The sequence below is a fragment of the Cervus canadensis genome, chromosome 2, assembly GCF_019320065.1.
Source record: "Cervus canadensis isolate Bull #8, Minnesota chromosome 2, ASM1932006v1, whole genome shotgun sequence".
Lineage (NCBI taxonomy): Eukaryota > Metazoa > Chordata > Mammalia > Artiodactyla > Cervidae > Cervus > Cervus canadensis.
In genome coordinates, this window is record NC_057387.1 from 104,745,935 (window position 1) to 104,773,797 (window position 27,863).

At 40.8% G+C, this 27,863-nt stretch overlaps 1 protein-coding gene across 5 annotated transcripts in view; it reads left to right on the plus strand.

Annotated features, from left to right (window-relative positions):
* Positions 1-27,863, plus strand: part of KIAA0319L (KIAA0319 like) — a 94,175-nt gene that overhangs the window by 38,719 nt on the left and 27,593 nt on the right. For all 5 annotated transcript variants that reach the window (XM_043461936.1, XM_043461937.1, XM_043461935.1 and 2 more), the window contains exons 4-7: positions 16,852-17,095; positions 20,766-20,867; positions 24,792-24,889; positions 27,693-27,780. In XM_043461936.1, coding sequence (XP_043317871.1) covers positions 16,852-17,095; positions 20,766-20,867; positions 24,792-24,889; positions 27,693-27,780 — 532 coding nt within the window. The remainder of the gene's footprint in view (positions 1-16,851; positions 17,096-20,765; positions 20,868-24,791; positions 24,890-27,692; positions 27,781-27,863) is intronic.

Sequence of the window (27,863 nt, forward strand, 5' to 3'; positions counted from 1 at the left end):
AAAATTCTGGAGAGAGGTCCAGTGTGTGCAGAGGTTTAGTCAGCACATACTTACTGCACATTTACTGTCTGTAGGGTGTTGTACTAAAAGCAAGGCAGTACAAATATTATATCAAATAAGATCATGATTCCTGCCCTAATAGAGCTTATACTCTGGCAAGGAAAATAGGCATGTCATTTATGATAATTAAATACTGATAAGCTCGATGTACATTATAAGAGGGTAAGTAGAGTACTGTAAGAACATCTAACAGGGACCTAATTAAGATTAAGGGGTCAAGTTAGGCCACCCTAAGTAAGGAAAGTTGAAGCTGAGATTGAAGTAGAAGTAGGAATTAGGGGAAAAAACCGGCAGAATAATTCAGGCAGAAAGAATAACAGTTTCAAAGTGTGTTAGATGCCTTAGAACATGGCAAGATCACAAAGTTGAGAGAGACTGGTCTTGTTTGGCAAACAGAGCAAGAGACCTTTAGAGAAAGAAGAGGCTTCAAAGGTGTTCAGAGCCTCGTTCAGTTGCCAGGTCGTGTCCAGCTCTTGCGACCCCATGGACTGCAGCACACCAGGCTTCACTGTCCTATCCTGTCTCCCAGAGTTTGCTCAGATCCATGTCCGTTGAGTCAGTGATGCTATCTAACCATCTCATCCTCTGCTGCCCCTTCTTTTGCCTTCAGTCTTACCAAGCATCAAAGCCTTTTCAATGAGTTGGCTCATCTCATCAGGTGGTCTGAGTATTAGAGCTTTACAATCAGTCCTTTCAATGAATATTAAGGGTTGATTTCCTTAGGATTGACTGGTTTCATCTCCTTGCAGTTCAAGAGACTCTCGAGAGTCTTCTCTACCACCACAATTCAAAATCATCAATTCTTTGGCGCTCAGGCTTCTTTATGGTCCAGCTCTCAGATCTGTACATTATTACAGTGAAAACCATAGCTTTGACTGTATGGAACTTTGTTGGCAAAGTGATGTCTCTGTTTTTTAATATGCTATCTAGGTTTGTCATAGCTTCCCTTCCAAGGAGTAAACGTCTTTCAATTTCATGGCTGCAATCATTGTCAGCAGTGATTTTTGGAGCCCAAGAAGATAAAGTGAAAGTGAAAGTTGCTCAGTCCTGTCTCACTCTTTGTGACCCCATGAACTATAGTCCATGGACTTCTCCAGGCCAGAATGCTGGAGTGGGTAGCCTTTCCCTTCTCCAGGGGATCTTCCCAACCCAGAGATTGAACCCAGTTGGTTCATTCTTTACCAACTGAACCACAAGGGAAGCAAGAAAATAAAATCTATCACTGTGTCCACTTTTCCCCTTCTGTTTGACATGAAGTGATGGGACTAGATGCCATGATCTTAGTTTTTTTGAATGTTGAGTTTTAAGCCAGCTTTTTCACTCTCCTCTTTCTCCCCCATCAAGAGGCTCTTTAGTTCTTCTTCACTTCCTGCCATTAGAATAGTATCATCTGGGTATCTGAAGTTGTTGGTATTTCTCCTGGCAGTCTTGATTCTAGCTCATGATTCATCCAGCCCAGCATTTCGCGTGATGTACTCTGCATATAAGTTAAATAAGTAGGGTGACAATATACAGCCTTGATGTACTCCTTTATCAATTCTGTACCAGTCCTTTGTTCTATGGCCAGTTCTAACAGTTGCTTCTTGACCTGCATACTCGTTTTTCAGGAGACAGGTAAGGTGGTCTGGTATTCCCATCTCTTGAAGAATTTTCCACAGTTTGTTGTGATCCACACAGTCAGAGTCTTTAGCATAGTCCATGAAGCAGAAGTAGATGTTTTCCTAGAATTTCCCTGCTGTCTCCATGATCCAGCGAACATTGGCAATTTGAGCTCTGGCTCCTCTGCCCTTTCTAAATCCAGCTTGTACAGCTGGAAGTTCTCGGTTCACACACTGCTGAAGTCTCACTTGAAGGACTTTGAGCATAACCTTAATGGTGTGTGAAATGAATGCAGTTGTATGGTAGTTTGATCATTCTTTGGCACTGCCCTTCTTTGGGATTGGAAGAGCCAGCCTTCAGGCCTTCTTAAAATATTAGTCTTTATCTTAACAGGGAATGAAATGGTTAGATACCTTACTGTGTGATGAATAGAATGAAGGTCCATGGAGCAGTCAAGAAGGAGGCCCTTTGGGCAAGGGAACTATTGTACTAAAGGAAGTTGAAGATATGGGAAAGAGGATAAAGACAATTCTCCCTCAGGGCTGAGGATCTCAAACTTTAACAGAATCACTTGGAGGCCTTGTTAAAAACAGATTGCTGGGTCCTAGCTCCAGAGTTTCTGATTCACTTTGTTTAAAGTGGGGCCTGAGAATTTGCATTTTTACAGCTTCCCTGGTGGCTCAGATGGTAAAGAATCTGCCTGCAATATGGGAGACCTTGATTTGATCCCTAGGTTGGAAAGAACCCCTGGAGGAGGGCATGGCAACCCACTCCAGTATTCTTAGCTGGAGAGTCCCCATGGACAGAGGAGCCTGGCGGGCTGCAGTCCCTGGGGTCGCATAGAGTCGGACCCGACTGAAGCGACTGAGCACAGCACAGCCTCATAGGGCGGGGTCAGAATACGGGACACTCATGAGTCTTAGGCAGGAGGAGAGACTCTCCTTCACTGTGACAGGAAGGAAGGAATGAGTGGATTGGGATGTGACTGAGGTGGACTGTTGGTTCGAGAGAAGGAAATTGTGGTAGTTCTAATCTCATTCTTGTTTTTTCCTGAAGTGGAATAAATCATTTATTGACAGTAGAAGCAGAGGTAAGTGGAGTGGGGATGGGTGGGTAGTCGGCAGGAGTGAGGGACCCGGAGAGAGTGGTAGAGTCTGAAATGACCATTGATCAGGATCGGAGATGGGAAACAAGGTAAGGAAATAGAAAGGTTGCTGGGTAGCCTTGAAGATGGAGAACACGAGTTTACAATTATGGTCGTATGATTCTCCTCAGGACCTCTCAGCAGCCCTGTCAAGGAAAGGTTGGTGGTTTGATTCAGCCAAGATTAGAACTTTGCCGATTTTGTATGGAAGGAGATGGAGGCATGGAAATGGAGGTCATTGTCAAGAGAGTGGATAAAAGAGATATAAGAAAGGAAGAGAGGCAAAGTTGGGAGGGGTTGACGGAGATTCAGTACAGGAGTCTGGCATTCAGAGACTTTGGTGATGGGAAACAGATACACAGAACAAGTACATGTGTGGGAAGGACAGGATGTTTGAATTTCAGGTTTCAGAGCTGTAGAAGTTACAGTGATTACAAGGTCTAGGGTGAAGCTATGGAAGAGAGTTGCTGGGATAGAGCAGAGAAGAAATTTATTGATGATAAGGAGCTCAAAGAACATGTTGAATGAGTCATCCATGTAGACCTTGAGACCTTTAGTAAGGATGATGATAATGATAATAACAGCAACAGTTAATGTTTACTGGTAGTACTTACTGTGTGTCAGGTACTATTCTGAGCCTTTTACACGAATTAACTGTTTTATCTATACAACAAATCCTACGACTTACTTTTTTATTTTACAAATGAGGAAACTCAGGAAAAGAAAGGTTAAGGCACGTGGCCAAGGCAGCATAGCTACTGAATGGTAGTACCAAAACTTGAACACAGGCGGTCTCATTCGCTCCAGAGTCTGCCCTCTCGCTCTTACTCTTGAGGCAAGGACCTGCAGTGAAGAGGAATTTTGAGAGCCAGTTGTCAAGGCCGTCAGTAAGGTAGGAGGAGTAATGAGTAAGTGGAGGGATGACGGCTGTGATGAGAGTTGAGGTTGTGCAGCAAGACAGCAGAGGAGAAGAGGCTTTTACAGAAAAGATGGAAGAGTAAGATTTGCAAAGGGTGTTGAGAAGGGGAGCAAGTAAAGTAGCATCCCAACTTTAATCCTGAAGTATGGGAGAATAAGTAGCCATCGTATTGCAGAGATACATGGGAAACTGCATCCTTCAAGGCGTGCAGACTTACCCTTAAGAATAGATCAGAGGGGGCTTCCCTGGTGGTCCAGTGGATAGGAACCTGTCTTGCAACTCAGGGGACACCAGTTCGATCCCTGGTCTGGGAAGATCCCGCTTGCTGCAGAGCCTCTAAGCCTGTGTGCCACAACTACTGAGCCAGTGCTCCACAGCAAGAGAAACCACTGCAATGAGAAGCCTGTGCCCTGCAAGGAAGAATAACCCCCACTCGCTGCAACTAGAGAAAAATAAAAATATATATTATAAATAAATAAATAAAAGATTACGAGGTCAGGGATCACTTTATGAGCATGCAGCCTATGCAGTCCTCACACTTAGAAAGGCCTTGTTCTTGATTTACTGTTCTGCTCTCATTATCTTGAAATTCTTAATTTTTGAACAAGTAAGCCACATTTTCATTTTGTACCAGATCCTGAAAATTTATATGTTGCCTGTCCCACAAGAGGTATAGGGAACAAAATATGAAGGTACTGAGCATACTGGTGACTTTCTGGTCATATGGAATAGGAATTCCAGACAATTCAATGAAATTTTTGGAAGAGAAAAAGAGGTTGGGAACAGGTGTGATGTGGTTAGTGTTTAACAACTGGGCTGTGTTCCCCCTATAAAACAAAGTCAAATCCCGAGTTGTAGACTCTGCTAATTTATGTGGTGTAAATACTACCACCATGACCAATTTCAGACTACAACATGAAGTCACTGAACACAACATTGGCAGAGATGAACCCAGTCAGCACAGTACAGGATAACTATGATCCATAAAATTAGACAAGTAAAATTAGACCTATGGTAGATTTAGGCCTGACAGTCTACTGGAAGATGGTGAAAACTCAAACTTAGGCCTTACAGAATTCAGGTGGGGGAGGATCCTGAAGTTGTGTTGGCTGAGGAATTCTTTTTCTTGTTGTTCACCAGTCATAGACAGTGGCAATAAATTGCTGCTAGCCACCTGCCAATGCAGGTAGACATAAGAGATGCAGGTTCGTTCCCTGGTTGGGAAGATCCCCCGGAGGAGGGCACGGCAACCCACTCCAGTATTCTTGCCTGGGGAATGCCATGGACAGAGGACCCTGGTGAGCCGTGGTCCATAGGGTGGCAGAGTCAGACACAACTGAATCGATTTAGCACGCATGCAAGCACGGACAGGCTCCCAAGCTTTATGGTCTAACATGGAGAGTGGGTGGACGTGGAGGGAAGAATATTGAGCTTGAACTTTGAAGCCCTGGCGTGGAAGTGGGCTTTGTGCAGTGTCACACGGAGACATTACATAGTCTGGCATTACATGTTGGGAACTGTAGGCATTGCTGAAAAATGGGGAGAGTGGTCTTCAGATCCAGACAAGTGAAATTTGACCTTATACCACGCTTAGGCATTTCATTCTCATCCCGAAGGCCATGGATAGCTCTGGTGGGGTGGTCCGATCACCTTGTGCATTCAGAATGGTTAATTGCTAGACCTTTCTTTCAGAAGAGGACTTGGAGTTCAGACTTCTGTTTAACATACTAGAGAGAGTAAGAGAACTGTATGCACTGCAGGTCTTCTAATTAGGGAAGACTGAGTAGCAGCATTAGTTTTTAGTTTGTACTGTTTTCACTAGGGTAGGTCAAGCAAGTCTGCATCCAAAGGAGGAAGAAATTGCATGGAAAATTACTCTTGTCTCTGCCTGAAATGCGTACAGAATTGCAAAGGCCTGGGGTTGTCAGTAGCATTTTTTCATTCTTTTGAAAATATGTAGATATTGTGAACTTTTAGCAATTCTAGAAGTGGAAAGGAATGCCGTGAATTTATTCACCTTTCTCAGCTTAGAAAAGGAGAAGCTTGTACTGTTGGTTTAAGTACTTTATCCTTTCTGTGTCATGAACCTCTGAATTGTTGGTGGGAAGAGCATGAAAGCTTGTTGATTGGGTACAGGAACATTTGCAGTACAAGGAGTTCAGTCACTGGCAATTAACTGCTGCCAATCCTGCTTTCTGAAAGAGTGTTCTCTTTGAGCCCCGGAAATAAAGGCCCAATTAGGTATCCCCACATGTAAGCTTTGATTTCAGGAGATCTGAGGTGCTGCTTTCTCTCTACCAGCACCGTCTCCCCATTTGTAGTCAGTATTACACCTTTTCAACCCCTATAAGCAAGTGACTTTCTGTAGAAAACATGACTGAGGAGGATAAATGAGCCAAGCCCTTGGACACTTCTCTGCTGTCTTTATCGCCAAGGAAAACTTGTGCTGACTCTACAGAAGGTTGGAACTTACCTCTTACCATAAGATAGAGGCGTGGGGTGTGAGCAGCAGCAGCAGCAAAGAGCCTTGCATAACCAAGGACAGAAACCCAAGCAGTTTTGTTTCCCTCATCTGTACTTTTGGTTTGGTTTGGTTTGTTTTTCAGGGTTTTCCACTTGGTTGCTTTCTCGTAGTTTTTGTTTTTAAATCTTTCCTTTAATCCTTTAGACTTGTGAAATTTTTACCAAGGGTTCTTTTGTTCTTCTGGTTATTATTTCCTGACACATTTGGAATCTCTGAGGACCTAGTTTTCTCCAGCTCCTCATTCTCAGTTATCTGAGCAGCAGACACAAAAATTTTTATTAGGCCCAGGTTCCCTTCCAGCCCTTTGGCCTGGACCAGGGTTGTGGGTTTCTCACATCTTAGTGACCTAGGCCCTTCCCGTGTTGTCTGTGTGTATATGTTCATTAAATACATCCTCGACAGCCCCCGTCCTCCACCCTTTTAATCTTACCTGAGTGGCTTGTTGCATTGAGAGAAAAACTGGGCAGCCTGTTTCTTTGTTGTGAGTATCCAAGAATCCCTCCTAGGGCCTGCCCGGTGGCTCAGTGATAAAGAATCTGCCTGCCAGTGCAGGAGACACAGTTCAGTCCCTGGTCCAGGAAGGTCCCACAGGTTGAGGAGCAGCGAAGCCCACGCACCGCAACTATTGAACCCGTGCTCTAGAGTCTGGGAGCGGCAACTACTGAGCCCCCGTGCTGCAGCCACTGAAGCCTGTGCGTCCTAGAGCCCGTGCCGCGCAGCAGGAGATGCCCCACGGCGGCAAAGACCCGCACAGCCCCAAGTAAATGTGTCAAGTTATTTGTTAAAAGTCCCTGTTACTGTGCTTTTCCTTTTTAAAGGTATTAGTGCCTGAACCATGATACCGTCTCCTTATTCTTTCTTCCACTGTGACTGTACCCTTTCTCCTCTAATCTGAGTTCTGGTTCTTTTATCTGATTATCTGTTGGTTTTTTTAGTTGAAGTATGGTTGATTTGTTGTGTTAGCTTCAGCTATACAGCAAAGGGAATTGGTTACGCGTATGTATAGATACATACTTCAAAGATTCTTTTCCATTACAGTTTACTATAAGATGCTGAATATAGTTCCCTGTGTTATACAGTGAGACTTGTTGTTTATCTCTTTTACACATGGTGGTATGCTTCTGTTAATCCCATACTCCCAATTTATGCTCCCCACCCCCCCTTGCCACTTTCCCCTTTGGTAACCATAAATTTGTTTTCTATGTCTGTGAGTCTGTTTCTATTTTGTAAATAAGTTCATTTTTACTTTTTTTTTGATTCCACATTTGAATGATATAATATTTGTTTTTCTGTGTCTGACTTACTTTACATAGTATAATAATCTCTAGGTTTCATCCATGTTGCTGCATATGGCACTGTTTCATTCTTTTTTATGGCTGAGTAATATTCCATTGCTTTCCCAGTGGTAAAGAATCCATCTGCCAATGCAGGAGCTGCAGGAGACACATGGGTTCAATCCCTGGGTTGGGAAGATCCCCTGGAGTAGGAAATGGCAACCCACTTCAGTATTCTTGCCAGAATAATCCCATGGACAGAGGAGCCTGGTGGACTACAATCCGTGGGACCGCAAAGAGTTGGCATCACTGAGCACACATGTATGCATGCAGTATTCCATTGTGTGCATGTCTATGTGTATGTATATATTTACACACCACATCTTTATCCATTCGTCTATTGCTTCCATGTCTGTGCTGCTGTGAGAAGTTGGGGTGCATGTATCTTTTCAATTAGAGCTTTTGTCTTTTCTAGATATATGGTATATATATAGATACATATATTTCTAGATGCATGATCCTGGATCATATGGTAACTCTCTTTTTAGTTTTTTGAGGTTTTTTGAGTCTGCACCAGTTTACATTCTCACCAGCAATGTCGGAAGGTTTCCTTTTCTCCATACCCTCCCAGGATTTATTATTTTAGACTTTTTGATGATATCTATTTTGACTGTTGGGAAGTGGTACCTTATTGTAGTTTTGATTTGCATTTTTCTAACAACTGACTATGTGGAGCATCTTTTCATGTGCCTGTTGGCCATCTGTATCTTCTTTAGAAAAACGTCTATTTAGGTCTTCTGTCCATTTTTTGATTGGGTTGTTTGTTTTTTCGATATTTAGCTGTATAAACTGTTCATGTATTTTGGAGATTAATCTCTTGTCAGTGGCTTCATTTGCAAGTATTTTCTCCCATTCTGTGGGTTGTCTTTTTGTTTTGTTTATGGTTTCCTTTGCTGTGCAAAAGCTTTTAAGTTTAATTAGTAGTATTTTTATTACCCTAGGAGGTGGATCAAAAAAGATCTTGCTGAGATTTATGTTAGAGTGTTCTGCTTATGCTTTCCTTTAAGAGTTTTGTAGTATCCGGTCTTATATGATGTGATTTTTAAATGGAATTTTTTATACTTTGTGATATTTCATTATTAGTATAAGGAAATGCAACAGATTTCTACATATTCTATATATCTTATATCCTGCTACCTTGCTGAATTCAGTCATCAGTTCTAACAGTTTTTGTGTGGAGTCTGTATAGTTTTCTCAGTGTATAAAGAGAGTATCATGTCCTCTGCATACAGTGATAATTTTACTTCTTCCCTACTAATATGGATACGTTTTCTTTCTTTTTCTTGTCTGATTGCTGTGACTAGAACTTCCAATACTATTAGAAGTTCTTGTCTTTTTCCAGAATTTATTGGGAAGGCTTTCAGCTTTCTACTGTTAAGTATTGGGTTGGCTGTGGGTTTGTCATAAGTGGCTTTTATTATGTTAAGATATATTTTCTTTATATCTGCTTTGGTAAGAGTTTCTTTTATCATGAATGGATGTTGAATCTTATCAAATGCTTTTTATGCATCTATTGAGATGATCATGTGGTTTTAGTCTTTGGTTGATGTGATTATCTGCTTTTTTTTACTGTGCGAAATAAATTTGAAAATGTGTTTGTTGACTACTTTGTAAGTTGACTTATGAAGCAAGAAGTAAAGAGAGTTTTGTTGTGGCTCCATTATCAGCCTTTTGCTAATTGGCCGAACTTGAGCCATGGGGAAAACAGTCTCAAAACCAGGCATATCTTAGTTAACACTCCTGTCATCCCTCCCCATTTCTCATTTCATGAATGGTCTTAGTTTCTCAAGGAGATTTTGAGAGACATAACTTTGTAACTGACTATTACAAAGATAAACCCTGCCATGTTCTAATCTCAGCTTTTGCTGAGAATGGGGTTGGGATGTGTGATTCAGCCCCCCTGGCTTTGCTACTGAGAGATATCTTTCCTCTGGTAGGATTTTTGTTAGTGACAATGGTAGTTTTTGTTTAAATATAGTTGTGTCTCAACTAAAAATGTGTTGAGGGCTGAGTTTTTGTGAATCACTCTTTAATATTTAGTAGACATTAGTGTAGCATGTGTCTTATGAAGGAGAGCTCCTATCTGGACAGTGGTGATACTACCTGGATAAGTATCAACATGCCATGTATACCCTGCAGGCTCCTACTCAAAACAATTCTGTTTTGCTTATGATGGAGGAAATTTTTTGTCATTTTGAATTATGATATTAATGAGTGGGTCTGGCTTGCCCTATGTGTAAAAGGTAGGCCCAGAGTAGAGGTAGGGAAGAAGGAAGATGGGGGAAGAGGGAGAAGGGGGAGAGAAATGAAGGGATGGAGAAAAAGAGTGTGAATAGAAACCTTTCATCATTCTGAATAAAGCTTCCTCAAAGAAACAGGTGTTGGCATCAGGGGCGTGATTTATGCAGTTGGGTTAGTTTTTATGATTTCTGTCAAATGCCAGAAAAAATTGTCCCAAGGGAATTCTACCCAAGTCTCCCTGACCCTATATCATCCCTAAAAGTCTTTTAGCATTACTTCATAGTTTTCTGAAGTAAAATAATTTGTTCCATATCTCCTTTTTCTGTTTCTTTAAAAATAAACAAATAGTAATAATGATAATAAACTGCTTCTTTAAAAATAAAAATCTGCCTGCCTGCCTTACTTAGAAATATTCCTATGCTTCTACTTCTGGGAATCCATTCTAAAGCAGTAATTCCAGATAAAGAAAGAGCTTCACACTCAACGGTGAGATAGTATTTATTTAATAAAAAGTGGAAGCAGTCTGATGAGGAGAAGGTGACGCTGTGCACCCATCAGTAATACATTTCTGGCTGGATGAATGATCTTCTGGCACTGCCTTCTCTTTTCCACTCCAACCACACTGAATAGGGTCTTTGGTCTTCTGTGGACACCATGCTGCTGAAGTGAGCACGACACCATGCTTTTTAAAAACAGCTTTATTGTCATATAATTGACACATCATAAACTATACATTCTTTTAATGGTTTGTTTATTTGTTTATTGGCTGTGCTGTACAACCTGTGGGGTCTTAGTTCCCTCACCAGGGATTGAACCTGTGCCCCCTGCAGTGGAAGCATGGAGTCCTGACCACTGGGCCACCAGCGAATTCCCTAAACTGTGCATGTTAAAGTGGATAATTTGATTATTTTTAACATATGTATATACCCATAAAATCATCACTACAAAAATAGATCATGAACATATCTGTTACTCCCAGAGTTTCCTCCTGTCTTTCCTTTCCATTCCCTCCCTATTCTAGGCAACCACTGGTCTGCTTTAGGTTATTATAGATTTTCTAGAGTTTTTAAATATAATCATACCTTATATTCTCTTCTTTTATTGAGGTATAATTTACAGTTTTATTGAGATATATTTTACATACCATAAAGCTCACTCCTTTTAGGTGTACAATTCAGTGATTTTAGTAAATGTAGAGAGTTGTATGGCTTCCTCCGTGGCTCAGTGGTAAACAATCTGCCTGCTAATGCAAGAGACACAGGTTCGATGCCTGGGTTGGAAGGAGTGCCTGGAGAAGGAGATGGCAACTCAGTCCAATATTCCTGTCTGGGGAAATCCCACGGACAGAGGAGCCTGGAGGCTACAGTCACGAGGTCCCAAAGAGTCGGACGTCACTTAACAACTAAACCACAACGACAGAGAGCTGTATGTCATAACCACAGCCAGTCAACATTTCCATAGCCCCCAAAACCTCCTGGTGCTCGTTTGCCCAAAACCAACCACACTTCCCTGGTGCCTTCCCTACTCGCCCTCCCAGCCCTAGGTATCCACTGTTTCTGTAAGTTTGCCTTGTCTGGACTTTTGATACGATTGGGGCCGTGCAACATGTGGTCTTTCGTGTCTCACTTTTTCACTTGGCATAATGTCTTGATGTTCATCCTTGTTGTATGTGTCAGTAGTTGGTTTCTTTCTATTACTGTACAGTGTCCCATTGTATGGACATGTCATAATTTGTTTTTCCACTTGTTGGTGGACATTTGGGTTTTTCCAGATTTTGGCTATAGATAAAGCTGTTAGGAACATTTGTGTGGTCTTTGTATGAACCTACCTTTAAATTTTTCTTGGGTAAATACCAGGGAGTGGAATAGCTGGGTCATATCATAGGTTCTGTATTTAATATTTTAAGAAATTACCAAATTATTTCCCAAATAGTTGTACCATTTTACATTCCTATTAGTAATGTGTGAAAGTTCTCATTCCTCTGCATTCTCACCATCACTTGGTATGAGTCTTTTTCATTTTAGATATGGTAATAGATGTAATAGTATCTCATTATGGTTTTGTTTGCATTTCCCTAATTACTAATGGTGATGAACATCTTTTCATGTTCATCTTTTCTTATTTGCTATCCATATGTTTTTGGTAAAATGTTCATGTTTTCCCCCATTAAAAAAATTGGATTGTTTTCATATGTGTGTATACACACACACACACACACACATATTTTGCATATAAGTAATTTATCAGATATGTGTTTTACAAATATTTTCTCAGTCTCTGGCTTGCTTTTCATTCTGTAAGCTATGTTTTTAAAAAAATTTTTAATTGAAGTATCTGTGCACTGAGGAGCCTAGCCATTTTTTCACTGGATCATGCTTTTGATCTTCTATCTAAGAAAGGTTTCTCCTAAGTTTTCTTCCAAAAGTTCTGTAGTTTTAGATTTTAAATTTAGGACTGGAAAAGGATAGGAAATGCTTTCCTTCCCTCCTTTTGGTCAGTCTGGATAGATTTTCTTGAAGATAATCCTTGGTTTCATTTCTTTTTCTCTATTGCTTTCTCTTGTCTCTCATTGATTTTTGTTCTAATTTTTATCATTTCATTTCATTTTGTTCTGATTTTTTATTATTTCATGGCTGTTTAATTTGGATTTCATTTGCTCTTTTTTTCTAGTTTTTTTAAGGTGTAATCTGAAGTTGTTTATTTGAGACTTGCTTCTTTTTAATATGGGCATTTTCATGCTATAAATTTCCCTCTAAGTACAGTTTTAGTCACATCCCACAGATTTTAGTATTTGTGTTTACAGTTTCATTCAGTTCAGAATACTTTTAAATTTCCGTTTTGCTTATTCCTTTGACTTTTGGATTATCTAGAAGTGTATTATGTAGTTCCCAAATGTTTGGGGGATTTTCCACATATTGTTGTACGGTTGCTTGTAATTTAGTGCTGTTGTAGCCAGTGAACGCTGTATGACTTAAATCTTTAAATTTGTTAAGACTCTGTTTCAGTGCTGAGAATACAGTCTATCTTGGTAAATGTTCCAAGTGTACTTGAAATGAATATGTATACTGCTGTTATTGTTGGGCAAGTTTTATATAAATGTCAGATCAGTTTGGTTAGTGTGGTTCAGATCTCCTGTATCCTTATTTTCTATTAATTTCTATCAATTATTTAGATAGATAATGAAATATCACACTCTATTTTGTAGATATATTTGTTTCTCCTAGTGTTAGATTAGCTTCTTGTACTTTGAAGTTCTGTTATAGATAAATAAATGTTTAGGATTATTGTGTCTCCTTGATGAACTGACCCTTATCATGGTAACATTATCCTCTTTATCTCTGTTAGTATTCTTTCCTCTTCTTTTTTTTTGTATAGTTCTTCTGTGTATTCTTGCCTCCTCTTCTTAATATCTTCTGCTTCTGTTAGGTCCATACTATTTCTGCCCTTTACTGTGCTCATCTTTGCATGAAATATTCCTTTGGTATTATTAATTTTCTTGAAGAGATCGCTAGTCTTTCCCACTCTGTTGTTTTCCTCTATTTCTTTGCATTGATCACTGAGGAAGGCTTTCTTATCTCTCCTTGCTATTCTTTGGAACTCTGCATTCAGATGGGAATATCTTTCCTTTTCTTTGCCTTTCGCTTCTTTTCTATTCACAGCTATTTGTAAGGCCTCCTCAGACAACAATTTTGCCTTTTTGCTTTTCTTTTCCTTGGGGATGGTCTTGATCCTTGCGTCCTGTACAATGTCATGAACCTCTGTCCATAGTTCTTCAGGCACTCCGTCTATTGTATCTAATCCCTCGACTTTGTCACTTCCACTGTATAATTGTAAGGGATTTCATTTAGGTCATACCTGAATGGTCTAGTGGTTTTCCCTACTTTCTTCAATTTAAGTCTGAATTTGGCAGGAAGGAGTTCATGATCTGAGCCATAGTCAGCTCCCAGTCTTGTTTTTGCTGACCGTATAGAACTTCTCCATCTTTGGCTGCAAAGGATATAATCAGTCTGATTTTGGTATTGATCATCTGGTGACGTCCATGTGTAGAGTTTTCTCTTGTGTTGTTGGAAGAGGATATTTGCTATGACCACTGCGTTCTCTTGGCAAAACTCTATTAGCCTTTGCCCTGCTTCATTCTGTACTCCAAGGCCAAATTTGCCTGTTACTCCAGGTGTTTCCTGACTTCCTACTTTTGCATTCTAGTCCCCTATAATGAAAAGGACATCTTTTTGGGGTGTTAGTTCTAAAAGGTCTTGTAGGTCTTTATAGAACCGTTCAACTTCAGCCTCTTCAGCGTTACCGGTTGGGGCATAGGCTTGGATTACCATGATATCGAATGGTTTGCCTTGGAAACAAACAGAGATCATTCTGTCATTTTTGAGATTGCATCCAAGTAGTACATTTCAGACTCTTTTGTTGACCATGATGGCTACTCCATTTCTTCTAAGGGATTCCTGCCCACAGTAGTAGATACAATGGTCATCTGAGTTAAATTCACCCATTCCAGTCCATCTTAGTTCGCTGATTCCTAGACTGTTCACGTTCACTCTTGCCATCTCCTGTTTGACCACTTCCAATTTGCCTTGATTCATGGACCTAACGTTCCAGGTTCCTATGCAATATTGCTCTTTATAGCAGTGGACCTTGCTTCTATCACCAGTCACATCCACAACTGGGTATTGTTTTTGCTTTAGCTCCATCCCTTCATTCTTTCTGGAGTTATTTCTCCACTGATCTCCAGTAGCATATTGGGCATCTACCGACCTGGGGATTTCATCTTTCAGTGTCCTGTCTTTTTGCCTTTTCATACTGTTCATGGGGTTCTCAAGGCAAGAATACTGAAGTGGTTTGCCATTTCCTTCTCCAGTGGACCACATTCTGTCAGACCTCTCCACCATGACCCGTCCGTCTTGGGTGGCCCCACACGGCATGGCTTAGTTTCATTGAGTTAGACAAGACTGTGGTCCGTGTGATCAGATTGGCTAGTTTCCTGTGATTGTGGTTTCAGGGTGTCTGCCCTCTGATGCCCTCTCACAACACCTACTGTCTTACTTGGGTTTCTCTTACCTTGGACGTGGGGTATCTCTTCACGGCTGCCCCAGCAAAGCACAGCTGCTGCTCCTTACCTTGGACAAGGGGTATCTCCTCAAGGCCGCCCCTCCACCCCTCAGATTGGTTAGTTTCCTGTGATTGTGGTTTTCAGTCTGTCTGCCTATTGATGGAGAAGGTTATTTGGCCCCAGGTAAGTAACAGGGAGGGAACACAGCTCCACCCATCAACTGAAAATTGGATTAAAGATTTACTGAGCATGGCCCCGCCCATCAGAACAGTCCCAGTTTCCCCCTCAGTCAGTCTCTCCCAACAGGAAGCTGCTGGGCTACAGTCCATGGGTTGCAAAAGTCGGACATGACTGAGTGACGCACTTAACTGATTCTTATAATTAAGCATATATGTAATTAGCAATAAATATTTCTAAGTATTTACTCAAGGTAAATTAAACTGTGTTTACAGAGACATTTGTATTCTAACATTTATAGCAGCTTTATTTATAAGAGCTGAGAACTGAGAACAACTTAAATCTGCATCAGTGGATGAATGGTAACAAATTTTGGTATTATCTCTGTAATGGTAGACTGTGTGTGTTGTGTGCATGTGCACGCACGCATGTGCTCAGTTGAGTCTGACTCTTTGTGACCCTGTGGACTGTAGTCTGCCAGGCTCTTCCGTCCATGAAATTTTCCAGGCAAGAATCCTGGAATGGTTGCCATTTCCTATTCCAAGGGATCTTCCTGATCCAAGGATTGAACCCTTGTCTCTTGTATCTCCTGCATTAGCAGGTGAATTCTTTACCACTGTGCCACCTGGGAAGCCCATAATGGTATGTTACTTGGTAATAAAAAAGAGTGAATATGATATGATATGAGTCTTAAAAATGTTAATGTTGAGGGGAAGCAGCCAGAAACAAAAATAGTTTGTATGTGATTCCTTTTATATGAAATTCCAAAAAAGCCCAAACTAGTTAATGGTGACAGAAACAAATCTGTGGTTGTCTGAGCCTAGAGATGGAGGCAGGAATTTACTGCAAAGGGCATGAACCAGCTTTTTTAAAAAAAATTTGGTTGACATACAGTATTATGTTAGTTTCAGGGAGACCTGGGTTTAATCCGTGGTTTCGGAAGATGCCCTGGAGGAAGGCATGGCAACCCACTCTTGTATTCTTACCTGGAGAATCCCCATGGACAGAGGAGTCTGGGGGGCTGTGGTCCGTGGGGTCGCAGTGACTGAATAATTAAACACACTCACAGTCTCCTTTAGTGTGGCCCTTGACTGTCTTTCCAGCTTACCTTCTGTTACAATACCCGGCCTCTCACTTTGCTTATGACCCTTGTTTCCCAACACTAGCCATGTTAATCTCATTTCTTTTGGCTATATGCCCCTCTCCCTCCAGCCTCTTGTCTAGTTTACCCTTTAAAACTCATCTCAGGACTCTCTGCCTCCAGAAAGTCTTCATTTATTTATTAACTATCGTTCTTCACATGGTTCCTCTCCAAGAAAGAGAAGTACTCTGATGGTGTTTCTTTGGTTCAGTCATAGCTCTTAAAGGTACAGTTACCATTTTGGCTTGTGTTTCTAGTCCTTTCTCCGCCACTAGATTGTGTACTTGTTGAGCACGGTGATTATATTTTATTCATGTTTTGGATCCACAGGCCTGCTTTATAATAAGTGCTTAATAATTTGTTGAAAGATTGAACATAAATGTTAAGTGAGAAAAGGAGGTAAAAGGGCACATGGAGTGATTATTACTGCTTTGTTTTAAGCAAAACTTTTTGCATAGAAAGCAAAATACTGGGAAGATTTATATCAACATTTTTTAATACCAATTTGGGTGGTAAGATTAATTTCTTTAGTATTTTTGACAGTTTTGAATTTTTCAAAAAAACATTTAACTTGCAGTTATTTCATGAAGCATTATCTTAAAAACTGACTGTATAACTTTTGCCTATTCAAATGAATTTTTGCATTTCTCTAGGTCCACAGCACAGAGACAATTTTTAATTCGTTAACCACAGACCTGAGTGTGAAGATTCCTGGTTGGTCAGATGTATCAGTTCAACGTGAGGCATCAGAGGATCCCAGTGCTACTCCTAGCATTCAGCAAGTAAAAAGCCCTGAGAAAGTCCAGATTGCTCACCCTCTGCCGGTGGCTCCCTCCTACAGTTATGCCACCCCTACCCCCGAGGCCTCTTTCCAGAGCAGCTCCACACCACACCCAGGTGAGCTCTTTGCTTCTCTCCTTGGAGATAGGATGGGGAAATAGAGATTTTGATCAAAGTGTTCCCTTTTAGTGGGAAGAAAGGACAGAGGCATGACTTTTATTAATAAATACTGTAGATTAAAGAAATAATCCTATTAGTATCCCTGTAATTATAGTACATGGTCTCTCAATTGTTTTTTCAGTAAGCTCCAACCTATGGGAGTTTATGAGGCTCTTTCTAGAGTAGAATTCCACTGCCTAGACTCAGTTAAATAATGATCAGGGAACCAAGCAGAGACCACTGGGAAGAAAGTCAGATCTGTACAACTATTTGCCTTCTGAATGGCTGATTGTAGGTCAGAACGTTTGTGTCTCTGATTTTGATAGCATCTTTATTTTCTTTTTAAAAATGCTTATTTAGACCATACCACGTGGCTTCTGGGATCTTAGTTCCCTGACCAGGGATCAAACCTGGGCCTCAGCAGTGAAAGTGCTAAGTCCTAACCAGTGGACTGCCAGAAAATTCTGCATCTTTATTTTGAAAGCAGCTCATAGAAGGGAGATTTATACAGAGCGTTCCTTTAGCACAGGTCTGCTTTGTAAATTCGTTCTAAGATACTAGGAGGATATGGTTAATCCAGGAAACTAAGTTGATCTTTATCTCCTGAAAAAGTCAACAGGGTGAAGCAAAGCCATTGAAAATGAATTTTTTTGCCAGTTTTTAATTTCCTAAGGTTTCCTTTGGTGGTAATAAAACGTGAAATCTAGGGTTTCAGTCCTGCAGCATTAAAATAATTTTTGTATTCAGGCAGGATGGTTGTGATTTTGGGTATAATTGTGAAAGATTTGGGCTGTGCTGTATTTTTGTCCATTACACTTTTTCTGAGTATAGTGGTTTCTTTATTTTCTTTTTTCCTCTTTTAAAAATTGCTTCAGCAGTTCTTATTCCACATCCTGGGGTGTCTAAATGCCATAGTTTCCATAATGGATGGTTTCATTTCTCCCCAAGTGCAGTATTCTCAAGCAGACAGATAAATCTCAGATTTTATATTTATGTAGGAAACCCTTTTCACCTCCCAGTCTTGGAATATGGATGAACCAGCCAATTGTTTGCTTTAAGCTCTCTTAGTTCTTGGGTCTCATCCAAATGAACAATTATTGTTAGAGAAATAAGATTTGTATAATCAGTGGTTCTCAAAAGCCTGTGAACATCTTTGAATGTTACAACTGTGGAGGAGGAGTGCTACTGACATCTAGTTAGTTGGTAGTGACTTGGTATACTGCTAAGCATCTTACAGGGCGCAGGATTCCCCCTCACCCTACACACACACACACACACACACACACACACAGAGCTAAGCATCAGGGCGCAGGATTCCCCCTCACACATCAGGGCGCAGGATTCCCCCTCACCCTACACACACACACACACACACACACACACACACACACACAGAGCTAAGCATCAGGGTGCAGGATTCCCCCTCACCCTCAACACACACACACAAATACACACACACACACACACACACACACACACACACAACACACACACACACACACACACACACACACACACACACACAACACCTAATGCTACTGACATCTAGTTAGTTTGGTAGTGACTTGGTATACTGCTAAGCATCTTAAGGCGCAGGATTCCCCTCACCCCACACACACACACACACACAACACACACACAAGAGCTAAGCATCAGGCGCAGGATTCCCCTCACACATCAGGGCGCAGGATTCCCCTCACCCTACACACACAACACACACACACACACACACACACACACACACACAGAAGCTAAATCAGGTTCGATTCCCTCACCCTAAACACACCACAAATACACACACCACACTACACACACACACACACAGCAAGCATGGGCGCAGGATCCCCTCACACATCAGGGGCAGATCCCCCTCACCCTACACACACACACACACACACACACACACACACACACACACAGCTAAGCATCAGGATTCCCCTCACCCTACACACACACACAACACCACACCACACAACAGCAAGCATCAGGTGCAGGATCCCCCTCACCTACACACACACACACACACACACAAACACACACCACAACACACACACACACACACACACACACACACCACACAGAGCTACATCAGGGCAGATTCCCCTACCCTCAACACCACACACTAACACACACACACACACACACACACACACACACAAGCTAAGCATCAGGCGCAGGATTTCCCCTCACACATCGGCGCATTCCCCTCACCCTACACACACACACACAACACACACACACACACACACACCAGCTAAGCATCAGGGTGCAGGATTCCCCCTCACCCTACACACACACACACACACACACACACACACAGCTAAGCATCAGGGTGCAGGATTCCCCCTCACCCTACACACACACACACACACACACACACACACACACACACACACACACACACACACACACACACACACACACACACACACACACACACACACACATAGCTAAGCATCAGGGTGCAGGATTCCCCCTCACCCTCAACACACACACACAAATAAGTGGTCCAAACACACACACACACAAATAATTGGTCCAAAATGTCATAGTTGAGAAACTTTGACATGTATGAAGTAGCTGGTGAATAGCAGAAAGATAGTATCTAATTATTAGCTGATGTGGATGTTCCAAATGCAGAAGTAGTTCAGGAAGTAGATTAGTTTGAACTGAAATGGTCTGGAAAGATTTTTTTGGAGAGAAGACTGGCTTTTAAGCCAGAAACAAAGTGCTGTACTTACAATAAAGTAAGAATACACCCCAGTTGAAGGAAATAGTTTTAGGAAAGTCCCCTAGTGTAGACCATGGTTTCTGTGGAGTCCAAGAGGGAAAATGAATATAGCTAGAGGCAGAATCAGGGGTAGGAAGGATGAGACAATGTAAACCAGTGATGATGGATCTCTATGTCAGATTAGGAGTTTGGGCTGAAGCATGAAGTATGAGTGGGGGTCTTAAGTAGAAGAGTAAAATGGTGGGTGAGTATTTTAGAAAAATTTTGGCAATAGGTGTTTTAGGAAGACAGAATGGATTAGAATGGGGAGAGGTAGCAGAGGAAAGCCAATTAAGATTCTTGAAATTATCTAAGTCTATGGTTATATCGGTTGAAATGGAAAGAAAATTAAGGCTGGCCCTGTGGTCAACATTTCGTTGAGGAATTTTATGTATTTTATCAACATAAAGATGATGAAACAGAGCTAAACTCTGTTTATTGAATTCTGTGAAAAGTACTATATAATGGAGGGCTTAGGGAAAGACCATAGTTAAAATACAGTAGAGAAAAACTCAGAGAGTAAGGAAGAAAGTGGAATAATACGGTATCATAATAACCAAGAGTTTTTTAAGATGGAGGAAGTCAGCAGTATTAGATGCTACAGAGGTGAAAGTTGAGGGTTCAGAAACAGCTATTAGATTTACTAAAAGCACTTTGTTGATGACCTCTGAAGATCCTTTTCAGTGGAAAAGTGGGGTAGAGTCACATTTCAAAGGACTAGAGAGTTGGTAAATAATGAAGAAATGAAGACAGTAGCTGAAAATTATTTATAGAAGAAATTTGACTACAAAAGAAAGGAGAGAAATAAGATAGTCTGGACCTAATTTCTTATCTTTTGTGTATTGACTTCCTTTCCAGTTATAAAGGAATTGGTGGTGTCTGCTGGAAACAGTGTTCAGATTACATTACCTAAGAATGAAGTTCAGTTAAATGCATTTGTTCTTCCAGAACCAGATGCAGGTAAAACATCCACTAAATTTATATAGTGTTTTCATTTATAATGATATCTACATACATTTATTTGTGCTAAAAGTCCTATGAGATTAGGATATAGCTTGCACATGCACAAATATTTATATGATATGAGGCAGTTTAATGTTTGAGATCATGGGCTTTGATATCAAGGCTGGATTCAAATCATAGCTCAGTCAGTCATTGTTGTTCAGTCTCCAAGTTGCATCTGACTCTCTGCGACCCCATGGACTGCAGCATGCCAGGCCTGCTTGTCCCTCGCCATCTCCTGAAGTTTGCCCAAGTTCATGTCCATTGAATCAGTGGTGCCATACAACCATTTCATCCTCTGTTGCCCTCTTCTGCCTTCAGTCTTTCCCAGCATCAGGTTCTCTCTAAGGAGTCGGCTGTTTGCATCAGGTGGCCTAAGTATTGGAGCTTCAGCATCAGTCCTTCCAATGAGTATTAAGGGTTAATTTCCTTTATGATTGACTGGTTTGATCTTGCTGTCCAAGGGACTCTCAAGAGTTCTCCAGCACCACAGGTCAAAAGCATCAATTCTTCAGCTTTCTGCTTTCTTTATGGTCCATCTCTCAGATCTGTACATGACTACTGGAAAGACCGTACCCCTGACTATACAGACCTTTGTTGGCAAAGTGATATCTTTGCTTTTTAATACACTGTCTAGGTTTGTCATAGCTTTCCTGCCAAGAAGCAGTCGTCTTCTAATTTCACGGCTGCAGTCACCATTTGCAGTGATTTAAGAGGCCAAGAAGAGAAAATCTGTCACTGCTTCCATCTTTTCACTTTCTGTTTGCCATGAAGTGATGGGACGGGATGCCATGATCTTAGTTTTTTTAATTGTGAGTTTTAAGCTGGCTTTTTCACTGTCCCCTTTCATGCTCATCAAGAGGCTCTTTAGTTCCTTCTTTGCTTTCTGCCTTTAGAGTGGTATCATTTGCATATCTGAGGTTGTTGATATTTCTCCTGGCAGTCTTGATTCCAGCTTGTAACTCATCCAGCCTGGCGTTTCTCATGATGTGCTCTGCATGTAAGTTAAATAAACAGGGTGACAGTTAACAGCCTTGTCATACTCTTCTCAATTTTGAATCAGTCAGTTGTTCCATGTAAGGTTCTAACTGTTGGTTCTTGACCTGCATACAGGTTTCTCAGGAGATAGGTAAGATGGTCTGGTATTCTCATCTCCTTAAGTCATTAGCTGGATGATTTTAAGCTGATTGTTTAACTTTTCTAAGTTTCCATTTCTTTCTCAGTAGAATGAAGATAGTAATCCCTACTTCATAAGGTTACTTTAAGGGTAAAATGAAATGGTATATAAGGTACCTATATACCTTAGTGCCTAGCACATAGTGGATGCTCATTAAATGTAAATTTTATTATATCCATTTAAAAGAGGAAGAAACTGAGACTCGAGTTAGCCTGTTTATTTTGGCCAAACAGCTAGTAAGTAGTAGATACAAAACTTGCAGAGAAGTTATTCAAGACTACTGCTAATATAGATTTGTCACTTAAAGAAAAAAAACCAAGCCCAATGTAATATACAATATTCAGATTTATAAGATATATAAATTAGGGGATTATTAGCTTATTATTTAAGAAAACTTTTATAATATGAGCATCCCTTTCTCATGTATATGTTAGTATACCAAAGTTTGACTTACTTATTTTCTCAAGACTGTCTGTGACATGAAGTAAAGCATACTTTGATGGAAAATGATTGCGTTGAGTTTGTGTTACTCTCATTATAAGGTGGTCTTCCCTTGTGGCTCAGCTGGTAAAGAATCCGCCTGCAGTGCAGGAGACCTGGGTTCGATCCCTGGGTTGGGAAGATCCCCTGGAGAAGGGAAAGGCTACCCACTCTGGTATTCTGGCCTGGAGAATTCCATGGACTGTATAGTCCATGGACTACATGTCGCAAAGAGTCGGACACGACTGAGCGACTTTCACTTTTCTTTATAAGGTAGGTCAAGTAGCTAGTTATAAGGCTAGTTAAACAGAATGCTATACTGTATTCAGAATGCCTTTTTAGGTCCATTTTAGGAACACATTTCTGGTACAATATCCTTACTTTCTGGGCCTACTTATGCAAAAAGTGCTTTTCCAGAACCTAAATGCCCTCCGTCTCTGTTCTGTATTTCTGCCCTCAAATTGAGTTTTCCTAATCAATTCGTTCCGCCTTCCTGTAAAGAAACATTTTCCTTTCCTGCTCTGGTGATAAGGTGAATGGACCTGGTGGCCTTTGGAGGTGCAGGTGAGGAGAGAGCTGCTTCGGGCTACAGTTGCTTCCGCTCTTTTCTGAAAGGCACCCTGGGTCTACTGTGTTTTCTTTTCTTACCCTGTCTGCATGTGGGTGAGTTAACGTCACCTTGTGTGTCAGTCTTCCAAAACACATCAGTTCAAAGACAGATTCTTTCAACTCTCCTTTTCCCAGTTTCTTCAGCCTTTATCTGGTGGTACCTGAGCTGGATGGTCTCAAACTTTCAAAGGCTGGGGACAGTGAGGCAGGACCAGTTCTGCCCGTTCATCCCCCTCGTCATCTTTGGCAACCCTGAAGCGCCTCTCAGGCATGGGTTCAGAGGCATGGATTGAAAACCACTGCCCTAAATCATTAAAGCCAGCATTCTGTCTAACACACCTACACTCCGATGTTCCTGTCCTTGGGCAAATTCCTGTCTGTAAGGCATAATTCATCCCCCTGAGCTTTTCTGTCCTAGGAATATCGTCATATTTTGAAATCTGTGTTGCTAGCCTTACATATGAGAAAATTGTCAGTTCCTAAACTAGTGTGAGTCTGTTTTCTGTGTGGAAAAATTTTTTCTAACTACAGTTCAAGAAATTTCATCTCTTAGCACCAGTCCTACTTCTCCTACTTCTTTTCTGCTCCTCACCTCACCTAACTTTTACATCTACATTTATTAGAGCTGCCTGGGGCTGACAGTTGGCTAAAACAAAGCCAGTATTTTCTGGAGGAAGAAAGAGTAGAAGATCTTATATCTCAGGCTTATAAAGTAAAATCTCGTCTTAAGTCTGTTTGGAATTAAGTTCTATGTGTTAACTTCAACTTTTGAACTCATGAAATAAAAAGATGACCATTCTCTGTAAGCATTTGAGGCTTTTCCTTTTCCTTTTATTTTTCCCTTTTTGGGTAGTAACTTAAATTAAACCTTCCTACCAAATCTCACCCTTTCCTAGCCATTAAATGCATTTTATTCCCCAAAATATTTAAGACCACTTTAACTGGGGAGGAATTCCACTTAGATAACAGGATTCCATGGTCACTCTAGATAGTCATATAGTCTAAGTTGCAAGTGAGGACCATTTAATGCTTCATGTGATCTTAATTAATTTCAGTGGGCCCTGTTTTTAAATGGGCCATTCCCTACCACCTTCTGCAGTGTGTTATTTAGCTCAGCAGGAATGAAGTAGCTCTTTTAACTCACCAGGGTGTGATGACCTCAGTGAGACGAGCATTGTTAGCACTCTGTAAAAAGCTATTTTTGAACCATGTTATTTAGAAGTCATTGCTATTCTTTGTTGCCTAAGAAGTTTTGCAAGAAAATGGCCTTTGTTCCCAATGAGTTCATCCATAGTGGTTGGTAGGGCATGTATTTTCACTGGGTGCCACACCATGAGCAACTCGGTATTTTAGGGGAGGATTGGTCCAGAGCAGGGTGGGTATGGGGCAGGAGTGAGCTTGGCTGGGGGGAAGTGGAAGCAGCCCTGACTGTAGCCATCAGCAGAATCTACCCTTCCTTTCAACAGAATGTTTGGTTTCGCTTTGGCATTAGGGTGAAATCTTGAAAACTAAGTTCTTGTCAAGACTAGAAAAATTTTGTTATTGGCAGGCTATGTGGCTGCCCTCTTTGTGTGTAGGTTTGTGTTTTCATGATTTTTGTAACTGCCCTTCCATAGGAGAAACCTACACCTACGACTGGCAGTTGATTACTCATCCTAAAGACTATAGTGGAGAAATGGAAGGGGAACATTCCCAGATCCTGAAGCTGTCCAAGGTGAATTTGCCTCCTGTCATTTGCAGGGATGGGGTAGAGGTCTTGACCATTTTCTAAAATGTATAATATAGAACTTTCTGTCCACACTAAAGTTAGGAACAATCTTTCAGAAGTGAATCCTCCAAAAATCTGGCTGGCTGACATCCAGTATTTGTTAGTGTATGATTCTCAAATTTTCATTTATGGTGAGAATATAAGCATAGTGGTGATAGCTGAAAATATACACTAAACAGCTTTTAAGGGTAACATAAGGATTTTAGAATTTGGGAGATAAGCTAGGTTATTTGTGGCCGTATGACTGTGTAAATTGGCTCAGTCTTTTTTGGGATTCTGTATAGTTATTAAGAGCCATAAAGATGTTCATATTCTTTGGCCAAGCAATTTCTCTTTCTATCTGTCTTTCTTTTAACAACTGTTCATTGTACATTAGTTATGTGGGAAGAATTGGAGATTTACTAGTTACTAATCATAATATTAATATTTATGGAAAATAGAGTCTAGTAGGTGCTACTGACTGAAGCAGGTAATTAAAACAGGGATACACTGGGTCAGTGTAGGGGGTATTGAAGCCCCAGGGAGTTAGAGTAGATTTGTTAAGAGAGTTAGCCCAGTTGGGTCATGAAATGTGACTGGCTTACTGGATAAAGGTTGGAGTGGTAATATACCCAAACAGAGGAAGGAATGTGTCCACTGGGCCAAATGATAGAGGAAATATGGGGAAAAGGGAATTATATGTGGTTCATCCTGACTGGACCCCATGGTATGAGAAGAGCAGTGGCACAAATGAGTTGGAGGGGTGTCGGGGCCAGATTGCACAGACTTGTGTGCTAGAAGAAGGACTTTGATTCTTATCCAGAGGGAGCCCTTGAAAGGTTTTAAGCAGCAGAATGACATGTTCAGGTTTTCAGTTTAGAGAGCTCACCCTGACTGCAGATTGGAGGAGAGAAGGCTCACACTGGGCACACGGTGAAGAGTCTGTTGAGACATGTAGGCATGAGATTGATGATAGTGTGTGTGGAAAAACAAGTAACATAAGCCGTACAAACCACCCATTGAGCTCTTTCCATGTGCTAGACACAGTGCTAATTGTTTTATGCAATTATTTCATTTAATCTTCCTAAAAACCCCAAATGTAACATTAATGTCTGTTCTACAAATGACGAAGCTAAAAATTAGAAAAATAAAGTGGTTTGGTCTAAGTGCACAAGGCTATTAAATGGTAGATTTGAACTGGAATTTTCCATCTCTGAAGCCCATGCTCTTAACAACTGTGCTATGATGAATGGTTAAAAACTAAGGTGATGAATAGAGAGAAGTGGGTGGATTTGAGAAATATTATGGAGGTCAATCTGGTGATCAGTTAATTGGATGGAGGTGTTGGGGACGAGAGGTCTAGGATAATTTTAGCCTTTTGGCCTAGGAACTGGCTGGATGTTGGTGTATTTGTGACAGTATTCACTGAAATGAGAAGTATAGAAAGAGGAGCAGGTTTGGAGGAGATTTGCAGATGATTAATTCATTTTGGGACAGAGTGAGTTTGAGGAACCTGTGAAACATTTGAGTGGAAGTGACCAATAAGTAGCTGAGGGTAAGGGGCTAGAGATCAGGATGCAGGTCTGGGCTGCAGAGATAAATTTGTACACCAGCATCAAATAGATGACAACCAAAGCCATGGTAATAGATAAAATCATCCAAAGATTATATACAGTGAAGAAGTAAATGGATTACAATTGGGGTCCTGGGGGGCACAGTCATTAAAGGTATGGAAGGAAGAAGAAATGGGAGAAAATGAGGAGTAGGCACAGAAGTGGAAGTCGAGGAAGGGGAGCATTACAGGAAGAAGGAAGTGCTCAGAAATGCTACATGCATTCGATTAGCATGTACCCAAAGGAGATAATTCAAAAGAAAAAACCATTTTGCCTGAAAGATGTTCATCACAGCATTAGTATATAATATTTAAATTTCGGAGACAGCTCAAATATCCAACAATGTGAAATGCTTATGTGAATTATGGCACTTTTATCCACGTACTATTCTGCAGCCATTAAAATGACTGTTAAAGAGACTGTTCTAATGGGAAAAGTGTTCATGCTAAACGAGTTGAAGAAAGAACAATAAAAAGTTTGATACCTACCCTGATTTTATCTAGGCCCTGAATGCTGCTGAAATAATGAGCTCCTTGAAGGCAGGGACCTTGCCTTATTCATCTCCAAACTCCAAGCCTAGAACAATGACCATATATAATTGATTCTCAATAAATGTTTGCTGAACAAATAAACTGTTTATAGCTCTTTTTTCATGTGTGTGGTAAAAGATTAGACAGATATAAGAAAAATATGATTAATTGAGGTATTAGGACAATGGGATTGTGGGTTTTTTTGGTTGTTGTTATGTTCATACAGTTAGTAGAAATCAGGAGGGGAAAATACTCAGGTATTTGAGAGCTATTTGGTGTTTTTACAAAATGTTTTTCTTTGCAGAGTTGATTGTTTTAATTTCATAACTGAAGTAGGATGGTTGGGCCCTTAATGTTCTTCTGAAAAGAAAATGGGAGTACAGAGATACTGAAATCCCTTCTGTTGTTCAGAGTCAGCTAGTAATAAGATTCACATTAAAAGCTATGGTTTTTCAGTTTCTAATTCATTGTTTCATCTCTTCAGCTAGTTTACTTTCTCCATTTTGGAAATGGTGCAAGAACAGGAGTATGCAAGAATCAGCATTGAAAAATTTAGGTATACATGCTATTTTAAATATAATTGCTGCTGTTTGTGGTTTTCTAAAAGATCTTCTCTCACTTTTGCAGCTCACTCCAGGCCTTTATGAATTCAAAGTGATTGTAGATGGTCAGAATGCTCACGGGGAAGGCTACGTGAATGTGACAGTGAAACCAGGTGTGTTTCCCAGCCCCAGCCCTGTCTCCATTGCACCCTCTGCAGGATTCCCAAGGGGATAGAGGTTTAACTTTAGGGGTCTT